The sequence below is a fragment of the Malaclemys terrapin genome, chromosome 1, assembly GCF_027887155.1.
Source record: "Malaclemys terrapin pileata isolate rMalTer1 chromosome 1, rMalTer1.hap1, whole genome shotgun sequence".
Taxonomy (NCBI): domain Eukaryota; kingdom Metazoa; phylum Chordata; order Testudines; family Emydidae; genus Malaclemys; species Malaclemys terrapin.
Genome location: NC_071505.1, coordinates 261332961 through 261356513, shown reverse-complemented (window position 1 = coordinate 261356513; position 23553 = coordinate 261332961). Strand labels below are relative to the sequence as shown.

General features: G+C 46.6%; 3 protein-coding genes across 3 annotated transcripts in view; 2 read left to right on the top strand and 1 right to left on the bottom strand.

The window, feature by feature from the left end:
* Positions 1–1633, bottom strand: part of GPR180 (G protein-coupled receptor 180) — a 29326-nt gene extending 27693 nt beyond the window's left edge. Inside the window, exon 1 of the mRNA XM_054012107.1 lies at positions 1464–1633. Coding sequence (XP_053868082.1) covers positions 1464–1605 — 142 coding nt within the window. The 5' untranslated portion in view covers positions 1606–1633. The remainder of the gene's footprint in view (positions 1–1463) is intronic.
* A 345-nt stretch (positions 1634–1978) lies between these two features.
* Positions 1979–23553, top strand: part of TGDS (TDP-glucose 4,6-dehydratase) — a 39870-nt gene continuing 18295 nt past the window's right edge. Inside the window, exons 1-4 of the mRNA XM_054012117.1 lie at positions 1979–2278; positions 10728–10794; positions 12130–12198; positions 22425–22515. Of these exons, the coding sequence (XP_053868092.1) occupies positions 2190–2278; positions 10728–10794; positions 12130–12198; positions 22425–22515 (316 nt within the window). The 5' untranslated portion in view covers positions 1979–2189. The remainder of the gene's footprint in view (positions 2279–10727; positions 10795–12129; positions 12199–22424; positions 22516–23553) is intronic.
* Positions 2305–5195, top strand: LOC128827908 (uncharacterized). Its single transcript, XM_054012128.1, has 2 exons — positions 2305–3589; positions 4511–5195. Exons 1-2 carry the CDS (start codon positions 3181–3183, stop codon positions 5131–5133), a joined length of 1032 nt encoding a protein of 343 aa, XP_053868103.1. The 5' UTR covers positions 2305–3180; the 3' UTR covers positions 5134–5195.

The following is a 23553-nucleotide window of genomic DNA, read 5'->3' as shown; positions in this document are numbered from 1 at the left end:
AGCAAGTGGACTCCCATTGACTTCAATGGGGCTCTGCACATGAGCAGGGGTTCACCACAGAGTCAGTTGCAGGATAGCGGTCTCACGTGGTATAACTTGGTGACAGGGATAGTGACTTAGCTATCTGTAAAGCACTATGCATGTCTATTGTGCAGGCTAATAATTCTTCATCTGCATAATTAGACCTTTCATAAACATGTCCCAATAAAAGACTTTAAAATTGTTTTATAACATTATTATTAATAACTGATAACCTGTACAGAGGTGTTTGCAGAAGAGGCATTTTCTGGGAAACATCCTGACATGTTAAGGGCACGTACATATAGTAAGTGGAGAAAGCTACAAGGCTCCTTGAAACTTTCTGATTAAGTATCATTCTAGTTACTATTTAGTGATTTAACATATAATCTGAGTTATTATTAAAATTAAGCAAACATAATGCAAAATACCTTCAAGATAATTTAAAAAAAAAGTATTATTACATGGCAACTCTTTTGTAGCCAAAGTTCATAAAGCTCTTGGCTCTGCCACTGGCTTGCTATGTGGCTTTGGACAAGTCGCTACCCCTCAGTGCGTCCCACTTTCCCCATCTGTAAAATGGATAGTGATAGTGATCGCCTGTGCAAAGTCACTGAGGCAGACTGATAACAGTATCTAATTCTTAATGTGCTTTCATCACTATATAATCTATTAGGATATTTGGGCACTAGCAGAGGTAAATTAGATTACTGAAAGGCCTCTTCAGGTATGGGTCCACGGACATCAAAAACCCTTGCCATCTCACTCAGGCTTACAGGACTCTGGCTAAGGGGCTGTTTAATTGTGGTGTAGACATTTGGGCTCAAGCTCTAGGGCCTGCAAGGTGGGAGGATCCCAGAGTTCCGGCTGCAGCCCAAGCCCAAACATCTATACTGCAATTAAACAGTTCCTTAGCCAGAGTCAGCAGGTTTTTAAATTACAGTGTAGACATACCCTTAGTGGTTTACCTTCAAGGCCTGGTCTATACCTAAAACTTAGGTTGATCTAGCTACAATGCTCAGAGCTATTAAAAATGTCATGCCCTGTGCAACATAGTTACCTCGACTTAACCCACACTGTCAACACAGTCTGGTCAATGGAAGAATATTTCCTTTGATCCAGCTGCTGCCTCTCAAAGGGGGGCAAGGGTTAACTACAGCGATGAAACCCGCCTTCCCCGGCTGTGGGGAGCGCTCACGCTCGGGCTGCAGCCACTGTAGCGCGGACATTCCCTAGTCGCCCTTCCAAACCTGTTGCAGGCCCCCTCCGGCTCCTGGCAGGTTCCGGGCACGCGTGTGCGCCCGGCTCCACCCGCGGGCAGCCCTGGGCTCGGGGACATCACCCAGCCCAGCTATGGTGACAGGGGCGGGGCCTCCACACACGGGTTGCGGAGCCGCCGGTGTATCCGGCTCCCACCCGCGCCCGGAGCGGCGGCGGGCACCTACCGTGGAACTGGAACCGCGCCGCCGGCTGCGCCCCGCCCCCCGCGCTGGAGAAGCGGCCCCGCAGCGTCTTCCCCTGGGCGCCCCGCAGCCACCAGCGGCTGCTGCCCACGGCCACGCACAGCAGCCACAGCAGCCGCCCCATCCCCGGTGCAGCGGCACGGGTCCCCCGCCACCTCTGTGTCACGTGACAGTCCCCCCCGAGCACAGCTGGAGCCGGCGGAGGGAGAACCAATAGGAACAGAGTACAAGCCACGAGGCGGAGCCAGCGCCTGCCTCGCCTCCACCATTGTTATTCCCCCCTCCCTCCTGCAGCGAGAGCCCGAGACTCGGCCCGTCGCCAGGCCGCTACGTGTCCGTTGCTTAGCTTGGACATACGGCGGCCAACTGTCGTGAAACCGTATTTTACGGCTGCCATGGAGGGGGCGGGTGAGAGGGTGAGCATGTTTCGGGAAACCCCCAGCGTCTGTCCGCTCTCTGCTGGGGGGGAAGGGGGGGCTGCCCCTGCCCAATCCATGGACCCGCGCCGCCGCCGCCGCTTGCGCACCCCTCCACCCGCGCGCTCCCGACGTGAACGCGGAAGAGGGCAGTAGGATAGGGTATCACTGTGCACGCGCGGGGAAAGAGGGACCGCTTCGCCCATGCGCAGTGGTGGAAAAGGGGGCGGTGAGACACAACGCCGGGAAGTGACGGCAGGGGGGCGAGCAGCGGTAGTGCCGTAAAGCGCGGATGATGTCGGGCGCTGGGGGTCCTGGGGCTGCTGTGGGGTCTTCGGGCTTTGCCAAGCGGCTGCTGGTGACGGGCGGCGCCGGGTTCATGTGAGTAGCGGGCGCGGGGGGCGGGGTCTGAGCCGCGAGCCGTCTCCCCGCGGCGCCAGTAGCGGCGCTTGGGAGTGGGGCGGGGTGAGTCTCTCCCGCTGTCCCGCTGCCGTGGCACTGGGCTACCGACCGCATCCCCCTGCCGCGGCTGGGCACCCCCTCGCTGTCTGTGCGGCCGTCCGGACCCCCGCTGGGCGGGGAGCGAGCGCAGCCCCTGCCCCTCCGGGACAGCCGGGGGCGGGGAGGGGGGTTCCTCCCCTGCCTGCTCCTGCCCTGAGCGCTGGAGTCCCGTGTTGACAGGCCCGGGGCAGGTAACCGCGGGCTTAGGCAGTTCGCACCAGCACAGAGCTAAAAGCCGCTTCAGAGACAGTGCCTGCGGCTGAGCCCTAGCCTACACTACGAGTTTAGGTCGAATTTAGCAGTGTTAAATCGAATTAAGCCTGGACACGTCCACACGACGAAGCCCTTTCTTTTGACTTAAAGGGCCCTTTAAACTGGTTTCTTTACTCCACCTCCGATGAGGGGATTAGTGCTAAAATCGGCCTTTCCGGGTCAGATTTGGGGTAGTGTGGACGGAATTCACTGTTATTGGCCTCCGGGAGCTATCCCACAGTGCTTCATTGTGACCGCTCTGGTTACCTGTGCTGATGAGCTCTGCGTGGTCACCTGTGCTCTCCACGCTGGGCAAACAGGAAATGAAATTCAAAAGTTCGCGGGGCTTTTCCTGGCTACCTGGTCAGTGCATCTGAGTTGAGAGCGCTGCCCAGGATCGCAAAAGAGCTCCAGCATGGACAGAACGGGAGGTACGGGATCTGCTCGCCATATGGGGAGACGAATCAGTGCTAGCTGAACTCCGTAGCAGTAAACGAAATGGCAAAATATTAGAAAAAGTCTCAAAGGCCATGAAGGATAGAGGCCATAACAGGGTCGCACAGCAGTGCCGCGTGAAAATTAAGGAGCTAAGGCAAGCCTACCACAAAGCCAGAGAGGCAAACGGAAGGTCTGGGGCAGAGCCACAAACATGCCGCTTCTACGTGGAGCTGCATGCCATTCTAGGGGGTGCAGCCACCACTACCCCAACCGTGTGCTTTGACTCCATCAATGGAGAGTCATGCAACAGGGAAACAGGTTCGGGGTACGTGGAAGATGATGGTGATGATGAAGACAATGAAGATAGCTCCCAGCAAGGAAGCGGAGAAACCGGTTTCCCCAACAGCCAGGGTATGTTTATCACCCTGGACCTGGAACCAGTAACCCCCGAACTCACCCAAGACGTGCTCCCAGACCCTGAGGGCACACAAGGGACCTCTGGTGAGTGTACCTTTGTAAATATTACACATGGTTTAAAAGCAAGCGTGTTTAATGATTAATGATTAATTTGCCCTGGCAATCGCGGCCAGTACAGCTACTGGAAAAGTCTGTTAACGTGTATGGGGATGGAGCGGAAATCCTCCAGGGACATCTCCAGAAAGCTCTCCTTCACGTACTCCCAAAGCTTTTGCAAAAGGATTCTGGGGAGGGCTGCCTTATCCCGTCCGCCATGGTAGGACACTTTTCCACGCCAGGGCAGTAGCACGTAGTCTGGAATCATTGCGTAACAAAGCATGGCAGCGTATGGTCCCAGTGTTTGCTGGCATGCAGACAACATCCATTCCTTATCTCTCTTTGTTATCCTCAGGAGAGTGATATCATTCACGGTCACCTGGTTGGAATGGGGTGATTTTATTAAGGGGACATTCAGAGGTGCCCGTTCCTGCTCGGCTGAACAGAAATGTTCCCCGCTGTTAGCCACACGGTGTGGGGTGAGGGGTAAAGTGATCATCCCAGAGCATTGGGTGTGTGTGTGGGGGGGGAGGGGGTGTAGTTAACCCGGAAACTGCAGCCCCTCCTTTTACATTAAAAACCCATTTTAAATGGCCAACCCAAAGGGTCCTTGGTATGGGAAATGCGGGCGCTGATGTTTGAAACCATTCCCACATGTTATGAAGGTTAAAAAAGCCAAAAGACTGTGTATTACCATGGCTGCCTGCAAGCCGAATTCTGTTGCCTGGCACTGCGTGAGTGATCTCTCACACCAAACCGGCAGGCCCTCAATATAAGAGGAAAAATGCGACCTTGTAACGAAAGCACATGTGCTGTGTAATGTGAACAGCAAAATTTAACGTGAAAGAGTGTACCCATTGTTCTCTAAAATGTGTCTTTTTTAACCACCTCTCCCTTCTCCTCCACCAGCTGCAAATGTTTCTCCTTCACAGAGGCTAGTGAAGATTAGAAGGAGAAAACGGCGGACTCGGGATGATATGTTCTCGGAGCTCCAGATGTCCTCCCACACTGACAGAGCACAGCAGAATGTGTGGAGGCAGTCAATGTCAGAGTGCAAAAAAGCACAATATGAACGAGAGGAGAGGTGGCGGGCTGAATCGCGGGTTGAAGAGAGCAAGTGGCGGGCTGAAGAGGATAGGTGGCGTCAGCTTGCTGACAGAAGGCATGAGTCGATGCTCCGGCTGCTGGAGCATCAAACTGATATGCTCCAGTGTATGGTTGAGCTGCAGGAAAGGCAGCAAGAGCAGAGACTGCCGCTACAGCTCCTGTGTAACCAACAGTTCTCCTCCCCAAGTTCCATAGCCTCCTCACCCAGATGCCCAACAACGCGGTGGGGGGCCTCTGGCCACCCAGCCACTCCACCCCAGATGATTGGCCAAGCATCAGAAGGCTGGCCTTCAATAAGAATTAAAGTTTTAAACTACAGTGTGTCCTTGTCCTTCCCTCCTCCCCCACCCCACCCGGCACTTCCCTCCTCCCCTACCCCTCCGGGCTACCTTGGCAGTTATCCCCCTAATTGTGTGATGAATTAATAAAGAATGCATGAATGTGAAGTAACAATGGCTTTATTGCCTCTGCAAGCGGTGCTCAAAGGGGGAAGGGGAGGGTGGTTAGCTTACAGGGAAGTAGAGTGAAACGGGGGTAGGGTGGTGGGAGGGATCATCAAGGAGAAACAAACAGAAGTTTCACACCGTAGCTTGGCCAGTCACAAAACTTGTTTTCAGAGCTTCTCTGATGCGCACCATGCCCTGCTGTACTCTTCTAACCGCCCTGGTGTCTGGCTGCGTGTAATCAGCGGCCAGGCAATTTGTCTCAACCTCCCACCCTGCCATAAATGTGTCCCCCTTACTCTCACAGATATTGTGGAGCGCACAGCAAGCAGCAATAACAATTGGAATATTGGCTTCGCTGAGGTCTATCCAAGTCAGTAAACTGCGCCAGCGCACTTTTAAACGTCCAAATGCACATTCCACCACCATTCGGCACTTGCTCAGCTTATAATTGAACAGGTCCTGACTCCTGTCCAGGCTGCCTGTGTACGGCTTCATGAGCCATGGCATTAAGAGGTAGGCTGGGTCCCCAGGGATAACAATAGACATTTCAACATCCCCAACGATTATTTTCTGGTCTGGGAAGAAAGTCCCTTCCTCCAGGTTTTGAAACAGACTAGAGTTCCTGAAGATGTGAGCATCATGTACCTTTCCCGGCCATCCCACGTTGATGTTAGTGAAATGTCCCTTGTGATCCACCAGGGCTTGCAGCAGCATTGAAAAGTACCCCTTGTGGTTTATGTACTCGGTGGCTTGGTGCTCCGGTGACAAGATAGGGATATGGGTTCCGTCTATCGCCCCACCACAGTTTGGGAATCCCATTGCAGCAAAGCCATCCACTATGACCTGCACGTTTCCCAGAGTCACTACCCTTGATATCAGCAGGTCTTTCATTGCGTTGGCTACTTAGATCACACCAGCCCCCACAGTAGATTTGCCCACTCCAAATTGATTCCCGACTGACCGGTAGCTGTCTGGCGTTGCAAGCTTCCACAGGGCTATTGCCCCTCGCTTCTCAACTGTGAGGGCTGCTCTCATCTGGTATTCTGGCGCTTTAGGGCAGGGGAAAGCAAGTCACAAAGTTCCATGAAAGTGCCCTTACGCATGCGAAAGTTTCGCAGCCACTGGGAATCGTCCCACACCTGCAACACGATGCGGTCCCACCAGTCTGTGCTTGTTTCCCGGGCCCAGAATCGGCGTTCCACGCCATGAATCTGCCCCAGTAACACCATGATTTGCACATTGCTGGGGCCTGTACTTTGTGAGAGGTCTATGTCCATGTCAATTTCCTCATCACTCTCGTCGCCGCGCTGCAATCGCCTCCTCGCCTGGTTTTGCTTTGGCATGTTCTGGCTCTGCATATACTCCAGGACAATGTGTGTGGTGTTCATAGTGCTCATAATTGCTGCGGTGATCTGAGCGGGCTCCATGATCCCAGTGCTATGGCATCTGGGCTGAAAAAAGGCGTGAAACTGTTGTGTGACGGAGGGAGGAAGGGGCGAGTGACGACATGGCTTACAGGTACAGGGAATTAAAATCAACAAAGGTGGCTGTGCATCGGAGAAACACAAACAACTGTCACACAGAATGGCCCCCCCCAAAGATTGAACTCAAAACCCTGGGTTTAGCAGGCTGTTGATTTCACGGAGGGAGGGGGAAGCAAATGAATACAGAGCAAATCTGGTCCATCTATTTTTTACATCTTAAGCTGGCAGCAGACGGTGCAGCATGACTGATAGCCATCGGCATCTTCTGGGTGCTTGGCAGAAAGTGATGTACTACGACTGCTAGCCTTCATCGTCAAAACGGTTCAATAGGCCAGGAGCCAAAACATGTCTGCCCAAATGCCTCTGATTGAACTCACTGAGAAGTACGACGACGATGGATACCAGTTGTAATACACCGTCTACTGCCAAAAGGCAATTAGCTGCTGCTGTGTAGCAATGCAGTACCACGTCTGCCAGGACCCAGATGACACATGGTGACAGTGAGCTGAGCTGAGCGGGCTCCATGCTTGCCGTGTTATGTTGTCTGCACAGGTAACCCAGGTAAAAAGGCGCAAATCGATTGTCTGTGGTTGCTCTGATGGAGGGAGAGGGGCCTGACGACATGTACCCAGAACCCCCCGCGACACTGTTTTTGCATCATCAGGCATTGGGATCTCAACCCAGAATTCCAATGGGCACGGAGACTGTGGGAACTGTGGGATAGCTACCCACAGTGCAACGCTCCGGAAGTCGATGCTAGCCTCGGTACTGTGGACGCAGTCCGCCGACTTAATGCACTTAGAGCATTTTATGTGGGGACACACACAATCGACTGTATAAAACCGATTTCTATAAAACTGGCTTCTATAAATTCGACCTAATTTCTTAGTGTAGACATACCCTGAATCCCTGCGCCAGCTTCCGCAGTCCTGCACATCCCCATGCCCAGAGTTGTCTTTCTTTTGCTGGTTGCTGTGTGAAAGACTTGTGCAAGCAGGTAGAGCTGGTGATGACCCTGACCCTGGAAACTGGCAGCTCTGCCCTGGCAGATAGCTGCACAGAAATGGGCTGCAGTGGCAATACAGGTGATATAGAGAAATAGCATGTCAAATGCAGTAAGTAAATGGTAGGTGGGAAACTTCCGCCTTCTTTTTATTATAATGCTCCTGGATGTTATCAGTAAGGTTAAGATTTTGTCACTGTTTAGTAAAAATCAGGGACAGGTCACGGGTAATAAATAGAAATTCACAGAAGCCTGTGACCTATCCCTGACTTTCACTAAAAATAACTATGACACAGTGGGGCTGATGAGGTTTGCCTAAGCCCTGCTTGGGGGGCAGGGAGGATTGTCCAGCACCTGCTGCCCATGGTGGCTCATAGCTGTGGGATTGGCCCTTGCTGCGGCTTGGAGTTTCGGGGTTGCTGCCCCCGGGCCCCAAGTGGAAAATGTCACGGAGGTCTTTAGTTATCAGCAGTAAACAAATAATTTCAGACAAAAGTAGTTATCTATTCAGTTTAGTGGCCCTTTATGGCAAAAGTTGCATTCTGCTTTCTTTACCAAGTTGAAGGGACAACAGTTTATACTAATTACCTTATAAATTAAATATTTCTCACTCACATGCAAGTTAGCACATTATGGAGATCGGAGAGGATGATGCATCAAATTAGCTGTCTGTGGAAGACTGATATGTGGTCTACACTTAAAAGTTTTGCTGGCATAGCTATGTCAGTCTCAACTGGGGGGAGGGGTATCACACCTCAAAACTACATAACAATGCTGCCAAAAGCCCTAATGTAAATGCAGTTATACTAGCAAAAATGTTGTTGGGGAAGGTGGCGTGTGCACTAGAAGGGTTTGCTGTTAGAGCTGTACTGGCAAAGCCTAGTATAGACAAGGTAAATCTCTAGGAATTTTTTCTTTATTCCTTTTTTTTTAAGAACAAACAAAAAAAAACTCTTGTCTTAAATACAGAATTTGTACCAGGAAAACTTAAATTGGTTTGTTAAAGCAGGGCAAAAGGCTAGTTTATACTGATTGAGCTTAAACCTCTTCCTGACTGACTTGAGCTAAATCGATGTAAGAACAGGTTTTTATTAATTTGGGAATGTGCATACTTACAGTGTTTTGCATCTGTTAAGCTAAGCTGATTGGCCAAACGAAGCAAGGTACATTCCATGACATTTCTCTGTTTTTTTGTGTATAGGAACAGCCATACTGGGTCAAATCAATGGTCCATCTAGCCCAGTATACTGTCTTCTGATAGTGGCCAATACTAGGTGTTTCAGAGAGAATGAACAGAACAGGGCAATTACCAAATGATCCATTCGCTGTCATCCACGCCCAGCTTCTAGCATTCAGAGGCTTAGGGACATCTCGGGCATGGGTTGTATCCCCGACCATCTTGACTAATAGCCATTGATGGACCTATCCTCCATGAATTTATCTAATTCTGTTTTGAACGCAGTTATAGTTTTGGCCATCACAACATCCCCTGGCACTGAGTTCCACAGGCTGACTGTGCGTTATGTGAAGAAATGCATTTTGTTTGTTTTAAACGTGCTCCTTATGTGAGGGAGGAAATAACGCTTCCTTATTCACTTTCTTGGCATCATTCATAATTTTATAGACCTCTATTGTATCCCCTCCTTAGTTGTGTCTTCCAAACTGAAAAGTCCCAGTCTTTTTAATCTTGCCTCATAAAAGAGAGGAAGTGGAGTTTATTCCTCATAATTTCCCTGCACACATGAGTGAGGACTGTGTGTCAGGACCCTGGGTTTTGAACCTTGGTACACAGGGCTCTTAGGAGGTAGTAAGTTCCAGCTTGTCACATATGTGATACTTTTAAATGCTGTATTCAATTAATTCCAAAATTTCAAGGAATTTTTAAGTATCAGTGGGCAGAATCCTTTGCTTTTTGGTGAAAATCAGAGAATTGGAAGGGAGAAATGGAGGACACGTAAGCTCTCCTTGTGTCTGAATAGCAAAATTATCAATTTCAGTACAGTAGTTACAGTTCAAAGTTACAAACTGATCGGCCAACCACACACCTCATTTGGAACCAGAAGTATACAATCAGGCAGCAGCAGAGACAGAAAAAAAGGAAATGCAGTACAGTACTGTGTTAAACATAAATTATTTAAAAAAGGAAAGTTTAAAAAAAATTGGACAAGGTAAGGAAACTGTATCAGTGCTTGTTTCATTTAAATTAAGATAGTTAAAAGCATTTTTCTTTTGCATAGTAAAGTTTCAAAATTGTATTAAGTCATTAAGGTTCAGTTGTAAACTTTTGAAATAACAACCATGATGTTTGTTCAGAGTTACGAACATTTGAGTTATGAACAACCTCCATTCCTGAAGTGTTAGTAACAGTAGAACCTCAGAGATATGATCTGTAGATCAAAGAACTAGTTAATCAAAGCCGTGAACACCTTCCAGCATAATATGCCTTATCTCAGCTCTGCTCGTCCTCCTAATAGTTTAAAAGTGTTGACAACCTCAATGACTTATCTCTAGGACAGAAACAAAAGAAATAAGAATGGTGGGGAGCCATGGGGAAGGAAGGGCCTGGCAAGGAGAATGAGGGACCCTTGCATGGAAGGAATGGGAGGCACATGGACCCCCTGGCATAGGGGGCCTCGTAAAGGGGATTGGGTGGAGAATGGAGTACTGTAGTATGAGCACACAGGGCAAGGAGGGGCACACAGGGCCCCTGGCTTGGAGGGAGATTGGAGGACAATAGTATGGTGGAAAGGGATATGAGAGTGGCATACACAGCCCCTCTTCCCAGAAGTGTCTGAAGCTCCTAGATTTGCTAACCAGATGCATGGGCTCCATGTGTTATACATTTCTCTCTTTACTTTAATTGGCCAATTAAGGTGCAGAGAGGAATTCACAAAAATAAATTCTAGCTTTTAATTCACTAACATTACATGCTTATTAAAAGGATAACAAAAAGCAACATTAGCAAATTAAAAAAAAATCCGTTTATTTTTGTGTCAATTAGGGTTTTGTCTCTAGGGAGCTGGTATCCTAAAGTTATCTATATAATCGTAATTTAAAACAGGATTATTCTTTTTTTAAACCTGCAGTGCATCCCATGTGGTTGTGTCTCTTGTAGAAAACTATCCAAACTATTTGATTATCAATCTAGATAAGGTAAGCTTTTGTGTTTTTTCTCTCTAAAGAAATGTGAAATAATATGAAGCAGTTAATATACAATATGTTGAAAGTTTGCTTGATGTGGAAAGTTTTACATTAGACCTTGAATTTCTTAAAATTCAGAGTTGGCATGTTTTATGTGCTAATTTAGGGCCTGATCTAAAGCCCAGTTCTCAACACCCACCTCAATTCTGCTAACATGTTCTTTGTTTCTCATACTGTACCTTAACTCTAATCAAACGAAGTATTTTTATTTGGAGTAGCCATGCGTTTCAAATCTGCTTCTCAGCCATGTCATGCTTTCTACAGTGGGTTTGAAACTTCTACCCCAGACAACTTATTTGGTTAGACCGTGGTTCTCAATCAGGCATTAGGTAGAAATTGATTTATTTTATAATTATATGGTAAAAATGAGAAAGTAAGCAATTTTTCAGTAATAGTGTGCTGTGACACTTTTATTTTTATGTCTGATTTTGTAAGCAAATTGTTTTTAAGTGAGGTGTAAATCAGATTCCTGAAAGGGATACAGTATTCTGGAAAGTTGCAAGCCATTAAATTAGAGTAAAGATTGCTCAACTGCAGATCCCATTAAACACAATAACTGAAAACCTCCAGGTAAGGTAATCTTCAGAGCAAAACTTTCAAAGACTCTTCACCTTCACAACAAACTCTTCTGCACTTCCATACTATAACCAACCACAATAGCATGTGTCATAGCAAAGTCTGGCCCAATCCTGAAAATACTGGTACAGAAGCTTAACTTTACTCGTGTGAGTAATATCACTGAAGCAAATGCTTAATCGTATGTGTATTTTAGAATCAGGGTCTATAATGTTAACGAGTGGAAATTTTAAAAAGAGGATCACTTTCAAATGTTTCCTCTGCCAAAATTTAATATTTTACCCCAACTTTCATACATTCCTTCCGCTCTCTTTATTAGAGAACATTTATATGAAAATGGCTCTGTTTTGGAAGACTTCAACTGTTTCTCATTTTTATTTGCCCATCTCACAATCTGTTTTGGCTACCAAATGATATCAGAGAATTATGTGGTCAACAAAGTAAGTATGGGCAGATGGATCAATTCTGGGGGACTAGGATTCTAAGCTTTTATTTAATTGATTATTGCTAGATTTTTCAATCAGCACATAATACACCTTTTAAACAGAGAAGTTGACCTCTCTGCAGATCTATTTTAAACAATAGTTTTAGCACCTTCTCCTCAAGCTTGTTAATTAGAGACTTGCTCAGTTAGTAAATAAGCAGGATCTAATATAGAATCGTTAAAGAAAACTCATCGTCATAGTAATATTCTGTGTTTTTTTTCTTAAGCTGGACTATTGTGCAAGCTTGAAGAATCTTGAAACCATTTCTGAGAAGCAAAACTACAAGTTTATCCAGGTATGGCAGATTTTTTAGTAGCAAACTAGCAAGTTAAGGTTGTAAAATCTTAGGTTGGCCAGGCTTTTATATCTGGGCTTCTGCAGAACTGACACTTAATGTGGGAATCTCCATCTATTTCTTCTCATGGAACTATAGCTTCTGCTTTTGGTTACACTATATAACTTCCACTTCTGACCATGTGTGTATGGGTGTCGACTTGGCATATTACTGCAAACTTCTGATACAGTGCCTATAATCTAAAAGTATATGCCTGGGGTAACCCCTCAAAAACTGAAATACATAATTAGAGACTAAAGGTTAGAATTTAATCAAACCTCTGCATCATAATGGAGTGATCTTTGTTTTACTCTCCTAACTTCTGGGCTAACTATGAATAACTGTACTTTGGAGTATCAAATACAGACCACTGCCTGAGCGGAATATTGAATTATATGGGCCACTAGTATGTTCTGTTATGTAAATTCCTGTGCTCTGGTTGATCTGCTGGTAATGTTACCTGTTCCATGACTCAAAATCTCAAATGTGCTTGGAAGATTTCACAGATGTGTGTTTAAACATAACCTGCCCATTTAGAAGCCTTTGATGTCTGCAAATCCTGTGGCTTCCTCTTTCCCACCGTTCAGATACTCAGTTTAGTAACATAAGTATAAACACGTGAAATGCTATGAGTTGAGTGGCGTGACCGCTAAGGAGGCATGTGGCATTGCTGAAGAAATGGTATTTACAGCTTTATAAAGGTTACCAGTTTCAACACAATTTGATACCACTGCCCTAGTCAGACTGATACAATGCCTTCTTATAGGATGGCATGATACAGATTCCTGGGAATGAGTGCAAGTGTAGACAGCAGAATGGTATGTGCATTAGTTATGAGTATTGGAGCAGAAATTCAAGATGAGAACACAGACATGAATCCTGAGCTTCTGTGACTAGGGGCTTTTCTAAATGGGGGAGTTTCTTTGGTATGGTGTTTTTTGCTATAACTAGTTTGGTGTTAGTAGATAAGGTGGTTGGGCTGTTGTCAAGGAGGTCTATGCTGCTGTTGAGCGGGTGCTGCTGGCTGATCGTAGAACTTGGAAACGCATAGATGGTTATTGATGGTGGATTTGCACAGTGGCATTTTTGAATTTTGTTGGGGCCATTGATGGGACCCAGGTGCCCAGTGTTTGTCCCCAAAACCAGACCTCAGAGTTCATTGGGAGAAAAATGTATTTCGCCAGGATGCTACAAGACCTGGTTGGTTGCCCTTCCATAGTGATCAGGGTCAATATGGGATAGTGTGGGAATCTGTGATGCCAGGAACTTTAGAAACTCAGCATTGTTTTATGCAAGGAAAAATGGGACGCTTGCTCCCAAGACCACATGAATGCTGGTGTGATTTCCCCTGTCATTCTGGGAGACTCATCTTATCTGGTTTATAAAGGCTTACTGGGCACTTGGATAGGAGAAAGTTGCTACTTCATTAACACTGAGAACAGCAAGAGAGGGTGCCTCTGCAAAATGTTCCAACTGGTCAGGGAGCCAAAGTCGAGGACGTGAATATGGCATGGCTACTGATGTAATAGATATGTAACTTCATGTATATGAGCTTGCCATGAGCTGGAATCACAAAGGGCATACCTGGGAACTTGCTAGTATTTAAACAGGATGGTGACATCCAGTCAAGGTGATCCTGGAGCAGTAGAGGGCATGCAGTAAACAGGCTGACCTAGATGTGAAACAGCGCAATGTGGGGTGGCAGTGGAAGGACTTCCAGAAGTGGTACGGTTAATCTGAAATAGGGAAGAGTTCATATAAACTATATTCCAGTATAACTCACTCCAAAATAGTTGTGTATCTTCCAAAGAAGATTAATTAAAGTGGGATAAGATGCCCGATAAGGTTTAAAAAAAAAAAAAGTGTGTGGACACAAGGCAATTTATACCTAACTTTCCTATATATAAAGACAAGCCCTACCATTAGGGTTATGCTGCTGTTTCTCTAGATAAAATTAGATTAGATGGTGTCCTCTCTTCTTTTAAAAACAATATACTGGTGTGGTAAAGAGCTTCTTTTCCCTGACGGATGAGGGGGATTGTTCTATTTAAATCTTGTGGCACCTTAGAGACTAACAAATTTATTAGAGCATAAGCTTTCGTGGACTACAGCCCACTTCTTCGGATGCATATAGAATGGAACATATATTGAGGAGATATATATACACACATACAGAGAGCATAAACAGGTGGGAGTTGTCTTACCAACTCTGAGAGGCCAATTAAGTAAGAGGAAAAAAAACTTTTGAAGTGATAATCAAGATAGCCCAGTACAGACAGACAGTTTGATAAGAAGTGTGAGAATACTTACAAAGGGAGATAGATTCAATGTTTGTAATGGTTCAGCCATTCCCAGTCCTTATTTAATCCTGAGTTGATTGTGTCTAGTTTGCATATCAATTCCAGCTCAGCAGTCTCTCGTTGGAGTCTGTTTTTGAAGTTTTTCTGTTGTAATATAGCCACCCGCAGGTCTGTCATTGAATGACCAGACAGGTTAAAGTGTTCTCCCACTGGTTTTTGAGTATTATGATTCCTGATGTCAGATTTGTGTCCATTAATTCTTTTGCGTAGAGACTGTCCGGTTTGGCCAATGTACATGGCAGAGGGGCATTGCTGGCACATGATGGCATATATCACATTGGTAGATGTGCAGGTGAACGAGCCCCTGATGGTATGGCTGATGTGATTAGGTCCTATGATGATGTCACTTGAATAGATATGTGGACAGAGTTGGCATTGGGGTTTGTTACAAGGATAGGTTCCTGGGTCAGTGGTTTTGTTCAGTGATGTGTGGTTGCTGGTGAGTATTTGCTTTAGGTTGGGGGGTTGTCTGTAAGCGAGGACAGGTCTGTCTCCCAAGATCTGTGAGAGTAAAGGATCATCTTTCAGGATAGGTTGTAGATCTCTGATGATGCGCTGGAGAGGTTTTAGTTGGGGGCTGAAGGTGACAGCTAGTGGTGTTCTGTTATTTTCTTTGTTGGGCCTGTCTTGTAGGAGGTGACTTCTGGGTACTCGTCTGGCTCTGTCAATCTGTTTTTTCACTTCAGCAGGTGGGTATTGTAGTTTTAAGAATGCTTGATAGAGATCTTGTAGGTGCTTGTCTCTGTCTGAGGGATTGGAGCAAATGCGGTTATATCTTAGAGCTTGGCTGTAGACAATGGATCGTGTGGTGTGTCCTGGATGGAAGCTGGAGGCATGTAGGTAAGTGTAGCGGTCAGTAGGTTTCCGGTATAGGGTGGTATTTATGTGACCATCGCTTATTAGCCCTGTAGTGTCCAGGAAATGGACCGCTTGTGTGGATTGATCTAGGCTGAGGTTGATGGTGGGATGGAAATTATTGAAATCATGGTGAAATTCCTCAAGGGCTTCTTTTCCATGGGTCCAGATGATGAAGATGTCATCAATGTAGCGCAAGTAGAGTAGGGGCGCTAGGGGACGAGAGCTAAGGAAGCGTTGTTCTAAGTCAGCCATAAAAATGTTGGCATATTGTGGGGCCATGCGGGTACCCATAGCAGTGCCGCTGACTTGAAGGTATATATTGTCCCCAAATGTGAAATAGTTGTGGGTGACAAAATCACAAAGTTCAGCCACCAGGTTAGCTGTGACATTATCAGGGATACTGTTCCTGATAGCTTGTAGTCCATCTTTGTGTGGAATATTGGTGTAGAGGGCTTCTACGTCCATAGTGGCCAGGATGGTGTTTTCTGGAAGATCACCGATGGATTGTAGTTTCCTCAGGAAGTCAGTGGTGTCTGGAAGATAGCTGGGAGTGCTGGTAGCGTAGGGTCTGAGGAGAGAGTCCACATAACCAGACAAGCCTGATGTTAGGGTGCCAATGCCTGAGATGATGGGGCGTCCAGGATATCCAGGTTTATGGATCTTGGGTAGCAAATAGAATACCCCTGGTCGGGGTTCTAGGCATGTGTCTGTACAGATTTGTTCCTGTGCTTTGTCAGGGAGTTTTTTTAGCAGATGGTGTAGTTTCTTTAGGTAATCCTCAGTGGGATCAGAGGATAATGGCCTGTAGAATGTGGTGTTAGAGAGCTGTCTAGCAGCCTCTTGGTCATATTCCAATTTATTCATGATGACGACAGCACCTCCTTTGTCAGCCTTTTTGATTATGATGTCAGGGTTGTTTCTGAGGCTGTAGATGGCATTGTGTTCAGCATGGCTGAGGTTATGTGGCAAGTGATGTTGCTTTTCCACAATTTCAGCCTTTGCAGGTTGACGGAAGCAATCTATGTAGAAATCCAGTCTGTTGTTTCGACCGTCCGGAGGAGTCCACGCAGAATCCTTTTTTTTTGTAGTGCTGGTAGGGAGGATTCTGTGGGTTAGTATGCTGTTCAGAGGTATGTTGGAAATATTCTTTGAGTCGGAGACGTCGAAAGTAGGATTCTAGGTCACCGCAGAACTGTATCATATTCATGGGTCTGGAGGGAGAAAAGGAGAGGCCCCGAGATAGGACAGACTCTTCTGCTGGGCTAAGAGTATAGCTGGAAAGATTAACAATATTGCTGGGTGGGTTAAGGGAACTACTGTTGTGGCTGCTTGTGGCATGTAGCAGTTTAGATAGTTTAGTGTCCTTTTTCCTTTGTAGAGAGGCAAAGTTTGTCTTGTAAATGGCTTGTCTAGTTTTTGTAAAGTCTATCCATGAGGAAGTTTGTGTGGAAGGTTGGTTTCTTATGAGAGTATCCAGTTCTGAGAGCTCATTTTTAATCTTTCCCTGTTTGCTGTATAAGATGCTGATCAGGTGGTTTCGCAGTTTCTTTGAGAGTGTGTGACACAGTCTCTCAGCATAGTCTGTGTGATATGTAGATTGTAATGGATTTTTTACCTTTAGTCCTTTTGGTTTGATGTCCATCTGCTTGCATTTGGAAAGGAAGATGATGTCTGTCTGTATCTGTACGAGTTTTTTCATGAGGTTGATGGATTTCCACTCCATACGGCTAAATGCAGTGCCTTGCATAATGACAGGTTTCAGAGTAGCAGCCGTGTTAGTCTGTATCCGCAAAAAGAACAGGAGTACTTGTGGCACCTTAGAGACTAACAAATTTATTAGAGCATAAGCTTTCGTGGACTACAGCCCACTTCTTCGGATGCATATAGAATGGAACATATATTGAGGAGATATATATACACACATACAGAGAGCATAAACAGGTGGGAGTTGTCTTACCAACTCTGAGAGGCCAATTAATTAAGAGAAAAAAAAAAAAAAAAAAAAAAAACTTTTGAAGTGATTAAAGTTTTTTTTTTTTTTTTTTTTTTTTTCTCTTAATTAATTGGCCTCTCAGAGTTGGTAAGACAACTCCCACCTGTTTATGCTCTCTGTATGTGTGTATATATATCTCCTCAATATATGTTCCATTCTATATGCATCCGAAGAAGTGGGCTGTAGTCCACGAAAGCTTATGCTCTAATAAATTTGTTAGTCTCTAAGGTGCCACAAGTACTCCTGTTCTTTTTGCGGATACAGACTAACACGGCTGCTACTCTGAAACCTATTTAAATCTTACGTGCCTCAGCTTCCTCATTTGTAAAATGGGGATAATACTTCATTACACACCTCACAAGGGTGTTGCATGGATTAATTAGTTGATGTTTGTAAAGTACTTCTAAAACTGGGAAGCCTAATATAAGTGCAGAATGTTAATGTAACAGATAATTGGGGTGGTGATATATTTTAAGATTATGAGAGCATACTAGGACATATATAGCTATACTAAGTACTATGTGCTATGCATTGCAAGGGCCAAAACCAAAAGCCTGCAGGTTCTAATATTTGTGTATAATTTTAAGAGTATTAGCATTGTTCAGCATTCCCCACTGAAAATTACTGGAATTTTGATGACTCTGTGAAGGGTGTATTTCTCTGGAGGTACAGTAAGAAACACATTATTTTAAGTATCAGAGGCGTAGCCGTGTTAGTCTGAATCTGTAAAAAGCAACAGAGGGTCCTGTGGCACCTTTAAGACTAACAGAAGTATTGGGAGCATAAGCTTTCGTGGGTAAGAACCTCACTTGCATCTGAAGAAGTGAGGTTCTTACCCACGAAAGCTTATGCTCCCAATAAGAAGTGAGGTTCTTACCCACGAAAGCTTATGCTCCCAATACTTCTGTTAGTCTTAAAGGTGCCACAGGACCCTCTGTTGCTTTTTACATTATTTTAAATCCTTCATTGACTTTTTGCAAACACACTGGTTTCTGTAGCAAAGGCTGAGTAATGCTGATGTTTAAAGAACATTTACTAGTGTGTTTTTTGGTGTGTAGCATTTTGAGCAAAGGTAAACTAACACTTTTGCCTGTGTAGTTATATAAAATAGTTATATTGTTGGAACTATTGCCAGCCAGTTGGTTGCCTTGCTTCCGAAAACTATGAGCTAGATGCTAGAATGATCTTCAGTTCATCTTCCATTTTTTAAAGCCACTAGGTGTCGCTGTTCATTCACAAATTATTCATAATATCTTTATGCTTTATGTATAGCAGGGATTGGCAACCTTTGGCACACTGCCCGCCAGGGTAAGCGTCCTGGCAGGCCTGACTGGTTTGTTTACCTGTCGTGTCCACAGGTTCGGCCGATCGCGGCTCCCACTGGCCCCGGGTCACCGCTCCAGGCCAATGGGAGCTGCGGGAAGCTGCGTGGGCTGAGGGATGTGCTGGCCGCCGCTTGGAAAGTGTGAAGTACATTTCTATTTCCTCATTTTTAGAGGTAGCTGTAGTTTGTTCTCTATTAATGCATAACTACAGGAAAGCAGTTTTTGAATCACTTAAAAAAAATTGGATATGTGTTTTTTGTTTTTTTTTAGCAGTGCTTTTGCTTGCTCTTTGAAGACTTTACTTGCTTTTTCCTATGGGCAGTCTTAATTTTCTATTAACTGACTTTCTTATTCTTTCAAATAACAGAACTTTTGACCCTGTGGCTTAGCCTACAAATTCTGGCTTCATGAAGATTGTTTTAGGACAGAGTTTTCACTTGCTCTTTCTGTGATAGTTCACATTCCAATTCATGAAAATGTATATTAACTGCCGAGTGTAAGTGCTGAAGTAAACTAATTAGATAATTTCAAAGATGTAATTTTTGTAATTTTCTCTAATAAACTTACGGTGGCTCTTGCCATTGCTAATTCATTTAATATTTATTCTGTGTAATTTAAAAACTATTTTAATATTGACAGCAGCTAGTTCTAGAATATAAGACTATCCTTCCTTTATCATCACCAACTGACAGGGAGGTTGTTGGTTTGAACCCCCCCACAAGATTGTGACTTTTTAATATGAATTTTATTCAATTAATGAGTATAGCAGGGGTAGGCAACCTTTCAGAAGCAGTGTGCCTAGTCTTCGTTTATTTACTTTAATTTAAGGTTCCGCGTGCCGGTAATACATTTTAACGTTTTTTAGAAGGTCTCTCTCTATAAGTCTATATATTATATAACTAAACTATTGTTGTATGTAAAGTAAACAAGGTTTTCAAAATATTTAAGAAGCTTCATTTAAAATTAAATTAAAATGCTGATCTTACGCCACCAGCCTGCTCAGTTCGCTGCCAGCCTGGCGTTCTGTTCACCTAGGCTGGCAGCGGGCTGAGTGGGGCCTGACCTCTGAAGCCCCCCACACCCCCAGAAGGGTGGGTGGGGGGCTTCAGAGGTCAGGGCAGAGGGCTGGGGTGTGTAGAGGTGGAGGGCAGAAGGCTAGGGGTGTGGGGGGCTTCAGAGGGCAGGGCAGAGGGCTGGGGGTGTGTGGAGGTGCAAGGCAGAAGGCTGGGAGTGTGGGGGCTTCAGAGGTCAGGGCAGAGGGCTGGAGGGGTGTGGGGGGTGCAGGGCAGAAGGCTGGGGGTGTGGGAGGCTTCAGAGGTCAGGGCAGAGGGCTGGAGGGGTGTGGGGGGTGCAGGGCAGAAGGCTGGAGGTGTGGGGGGCTTCAGAGGTCAGGGCAGAGGGCTGGGGTGTGTAGAGGTGGAGGGCAGAAGGCTAGGGGTGTGGGGGGCTTCAGAGGGCAGGGCAGAGGGCTGGGGGTGTGTGGAGGTGCAAGGCAGAAGGCTGGGAGTGTGGGGGCTTCAGAGGTCAGGGCAGAGGGCTGGAGGGGTGTGGGGGGTGCAGGGCAGAAGGCTGGGGGTGTGGGAGGCTTCAGAGGTCAGGGCAGAGGGCTGGAGGGGTGTGGGGGGTGCAGGGCAGAAGGCTGGAGGTGTGGGGGGCTTCAGAGGTCAGGGCAGAGGGCTGGGGTGTGTAGAGGTGGAGGGCAGAAGGCTAGGGGTGTGGGGGGCTTCAGAGGGCAGGGCAGAGGGCTGGGGGGGTGTGGAGGTGCAAGGCAGAAGGCTGGGAGTGTGGGGGCTTCAGAGGTCAGGGCAGAGGGCTGGAGGGGTGTGGGGGGTGCTGGGCAGAAGGCTGGGGGTGTGGGAGGCTTCAGAGGTCAGGGCAGAGGGCTGGAGGGGTGTGGGGGGTGCAGGGCAGAAGGCTGGAGGTGTGGGGGGCTTCAGAGGTCAGGGCAGAGGGCTGGGGTGTGTAGAGGTGGAGGGCAGAAGGCTAGGGGTGTGGGGGGCTTCAGAGGGCAGGGCAGAGGGCTGGGGGTGTGTGGAGGTGCAAGGCAGAAGGCTGGGAGTGTGGGGGCTTCAGAGGTCAGGGCAGAGGGCTGGAGGGGTGTGGGGGGTGCTGGGCAGAAGGCTGGGGGTGTGGGAGGCTTCAGAGGTCAGGGCAGAGGGCTGGAGGGGTGTGGGGGGTGCAGGGCAGAAGGCTGGAGGTGTGGGGGGCTTCAGAGGTCAGGGCAGAGGGCTGGGGTGTGTAGAGGTGGAGGGCAGAAGGCTAGGGGTGTGGGGGGCTTCAGAGGGCAGGGCAGAGGGCTGGGGGTGTGTGGAGGTGCAAGGCAGAAGGCTGGGAGTGTGGGGGCTTCAGAGGTCAGGGCAGAGGGCTGGAGGGGTGTGGGGGTGCTGGGCAGAAGGCTGGGGGTGTGGGAGGCTTCAGAGGTCAGGGCAGAGGGCTGGAGGGGTGTGGGGGGTGCAGGGCAGAAGGCTGGGGGTGTGGGGGGCTTCAGAGGTCAGGGCAGAGGGCTGGGAGTGTGGGGGGGTGCAGGGTAGAAGGCTGGGGGTGGGGTGGGTCAGGGCAGAGGGCTGGGTGTTGTGGGGGAGGGCAGAGGGCTGGGGTGTGTGTGGAGGTGCAGGGCAGAAGGCTGGGTGTGGGGGGGGGTTCAGGGCAGAGGGCTGGGGTGCTCAGCTCATGGGGGTGCTCCCAGCCCCCTGCCCTCTGCCCTGAGCGGCTCATGGCAGGGGGCTGGAAGGGATACGTCCTGTTCCACCCCCTTCCCCAAGGCCCCATCCCTACCTCTTCTCTGCCTCCTTTACCCAGGGCCGGCTTTAGCAAGGGTCCGCGGCTGCCTCGCGCCGGCTGGAGCTCCAGCCGGGAGAGCGGGGCCTCGGGGCTTTTGCGGAGCAGCGGGCACGCTGCCACTCCTCCCCCCTCCCTTTGCAAGGGCCGGCACAGGGAAAGAGAGGAGGAGGGGCAGGAAAGCAGGTTGAACCACGGCTGGGGGAGGGAGGGAGCTTGGTTGCTGCAAGAGGAAGCTTCTGCCTCCTGCTCCAGCAGGTGAGAGCGGTGGGTGGGGGTGCTGAATGCGGTTAGGGGTCGGAACCGCGGCAGGCAGCCGCGTGCCATTCAAAATTGTCTCGCGTGCCGTAGGTTGCCGACCCCTGGAGTATAGGTTAAATTAACGGGTCCTTTTATGTTTAAAGTAACATTTCTGCTATTTCAAGAGTATGGCTAGTTTGACTGCAAGTATGAGGGTTACACAGAATTTTATTTCTTTAGCTGTAAAATGTGTTGAGGGAACTGAATGACTTTTGGACATGATTTGGGAATTTATTTTATGTAATAGTTTATTGTAAGTATCAACAGAGTACTTCCCCCACATTTACTCATTGAGGTAGTCCCACTTGTATGTAAGTGCTTAGCTCTTTTTGATTCTCGTGTACTATGTTTTTTAAAATAAGCTATTCAATAAATATGGACTGACATGATGGTATACAAGTAATCAATAGGAATGCAGTCCTGCATAAAGTCATAGATAAAATGAACAAAACAGACTACATGCTGTTTATACACTTTAGATAAATCTTGGTACAGTTAAGAATCGAGACTCCATTATTAAAAACTGACTTGAATTGCTATCTTTGTTTTTAATCTAATTGTTTTTCTCTTTAGGGTGACATCTGTGAACCCCATTTTATAAAACTACTTTTTGAAACTGAGAAAATTGATATAGTACTACATTTTGCAGCACAAACCCACGTAGGTGAGCATTGTTGATGTTGTTGTAATAAATCTACTAGGTGTTTTGTTTGAAACAACTAACCTATTCATGTTGTTGCTGTTTTCATTCCTGTCGCTTTCGTATTAAACTAAAGGACCATAATTGTCTATTTATTATAGCAACACCAAGTAGCACTGGTAAGACTCAGGGTCTGTCAGTAAGGCCGGATTAAGGCATAAGCTAACTAAGCTACAGCTTAGGGCCTCGCAATATGAGGGGCCTCTAAAAAAGAAAAAACTGACTCCATTTCAAACTTTATCAAAATCGGTTGATAAATAAAAGAGATATGGGAAAAAGAAGATTCTCTCTAAATATAGACACTTTTGTTCAAATATGACAAAAATATACACATCTGGCTACACAAATACCCTTGTCCTATTACCTGTTACCCTTCACTAATCGTTCATTATTGACAGGTGGGAGGCCAGGTTGAGAAAAAAAAAACGATAATTGCACTTGTAAAATTAGTCTTTATACGAGTAAGTCTGCTATCAGTCTCCTAAGGCAGTGTTTTATTGGCCAGCTGCTTCTAGTTTAGCATCCCCCTTGGCTGGTAATAGCTGGAAGGCCGCCATCTTTTGTTTACGGTCCAGCACGCTCAATCATGTAGTGCCTTCATTCCTGTTTTTCTAAGTTTTCTTAAGAGTTAGTGTGTTCTTTCTTCTTTAGATTTGTACATACATACCGTTGTGTATGTTAGTGCGCATGCCGCTTTCTACTTTATGCACTATCCATGCTTCACGTGATTGAATTTGCAGGTGATCATCTTATGGACTTGGGTCGAGTGGATCTTGAGGATTAATTTGTGTTGGCTTCCCTCTGTCAGTTTCAGGAACCTTCACAGTAAATATCAGAGTGCTGACAAAAGGATAAATAGAGGATTTTTGAGAGAAGTGAAGGAAGATATACATATATATCAAAATATTCTGAGTACTTGGTGAGCAAGTTATTTCAAACTATATGCATATATGATTTATAGGCTTTAATAGCCTATGATATTCATTATATTTGCTTGAATAT

Coding starts and splice junctions, on each gene's coding strand:
- LOC128827908 (XM_054012128.1), top strand. CDS start 3,181: ATGAAGGATAGAGGCCATAACAGGGTCGCACAGCAGTGCCGCGTGAAA. Junction 3,590..4,510: donor GGGCACACAAGGGACCTCTG/GTGAGTGTACCT, acceptor CTCCTCCACCAG/CTGCAAATGTTTCTCCTTCA.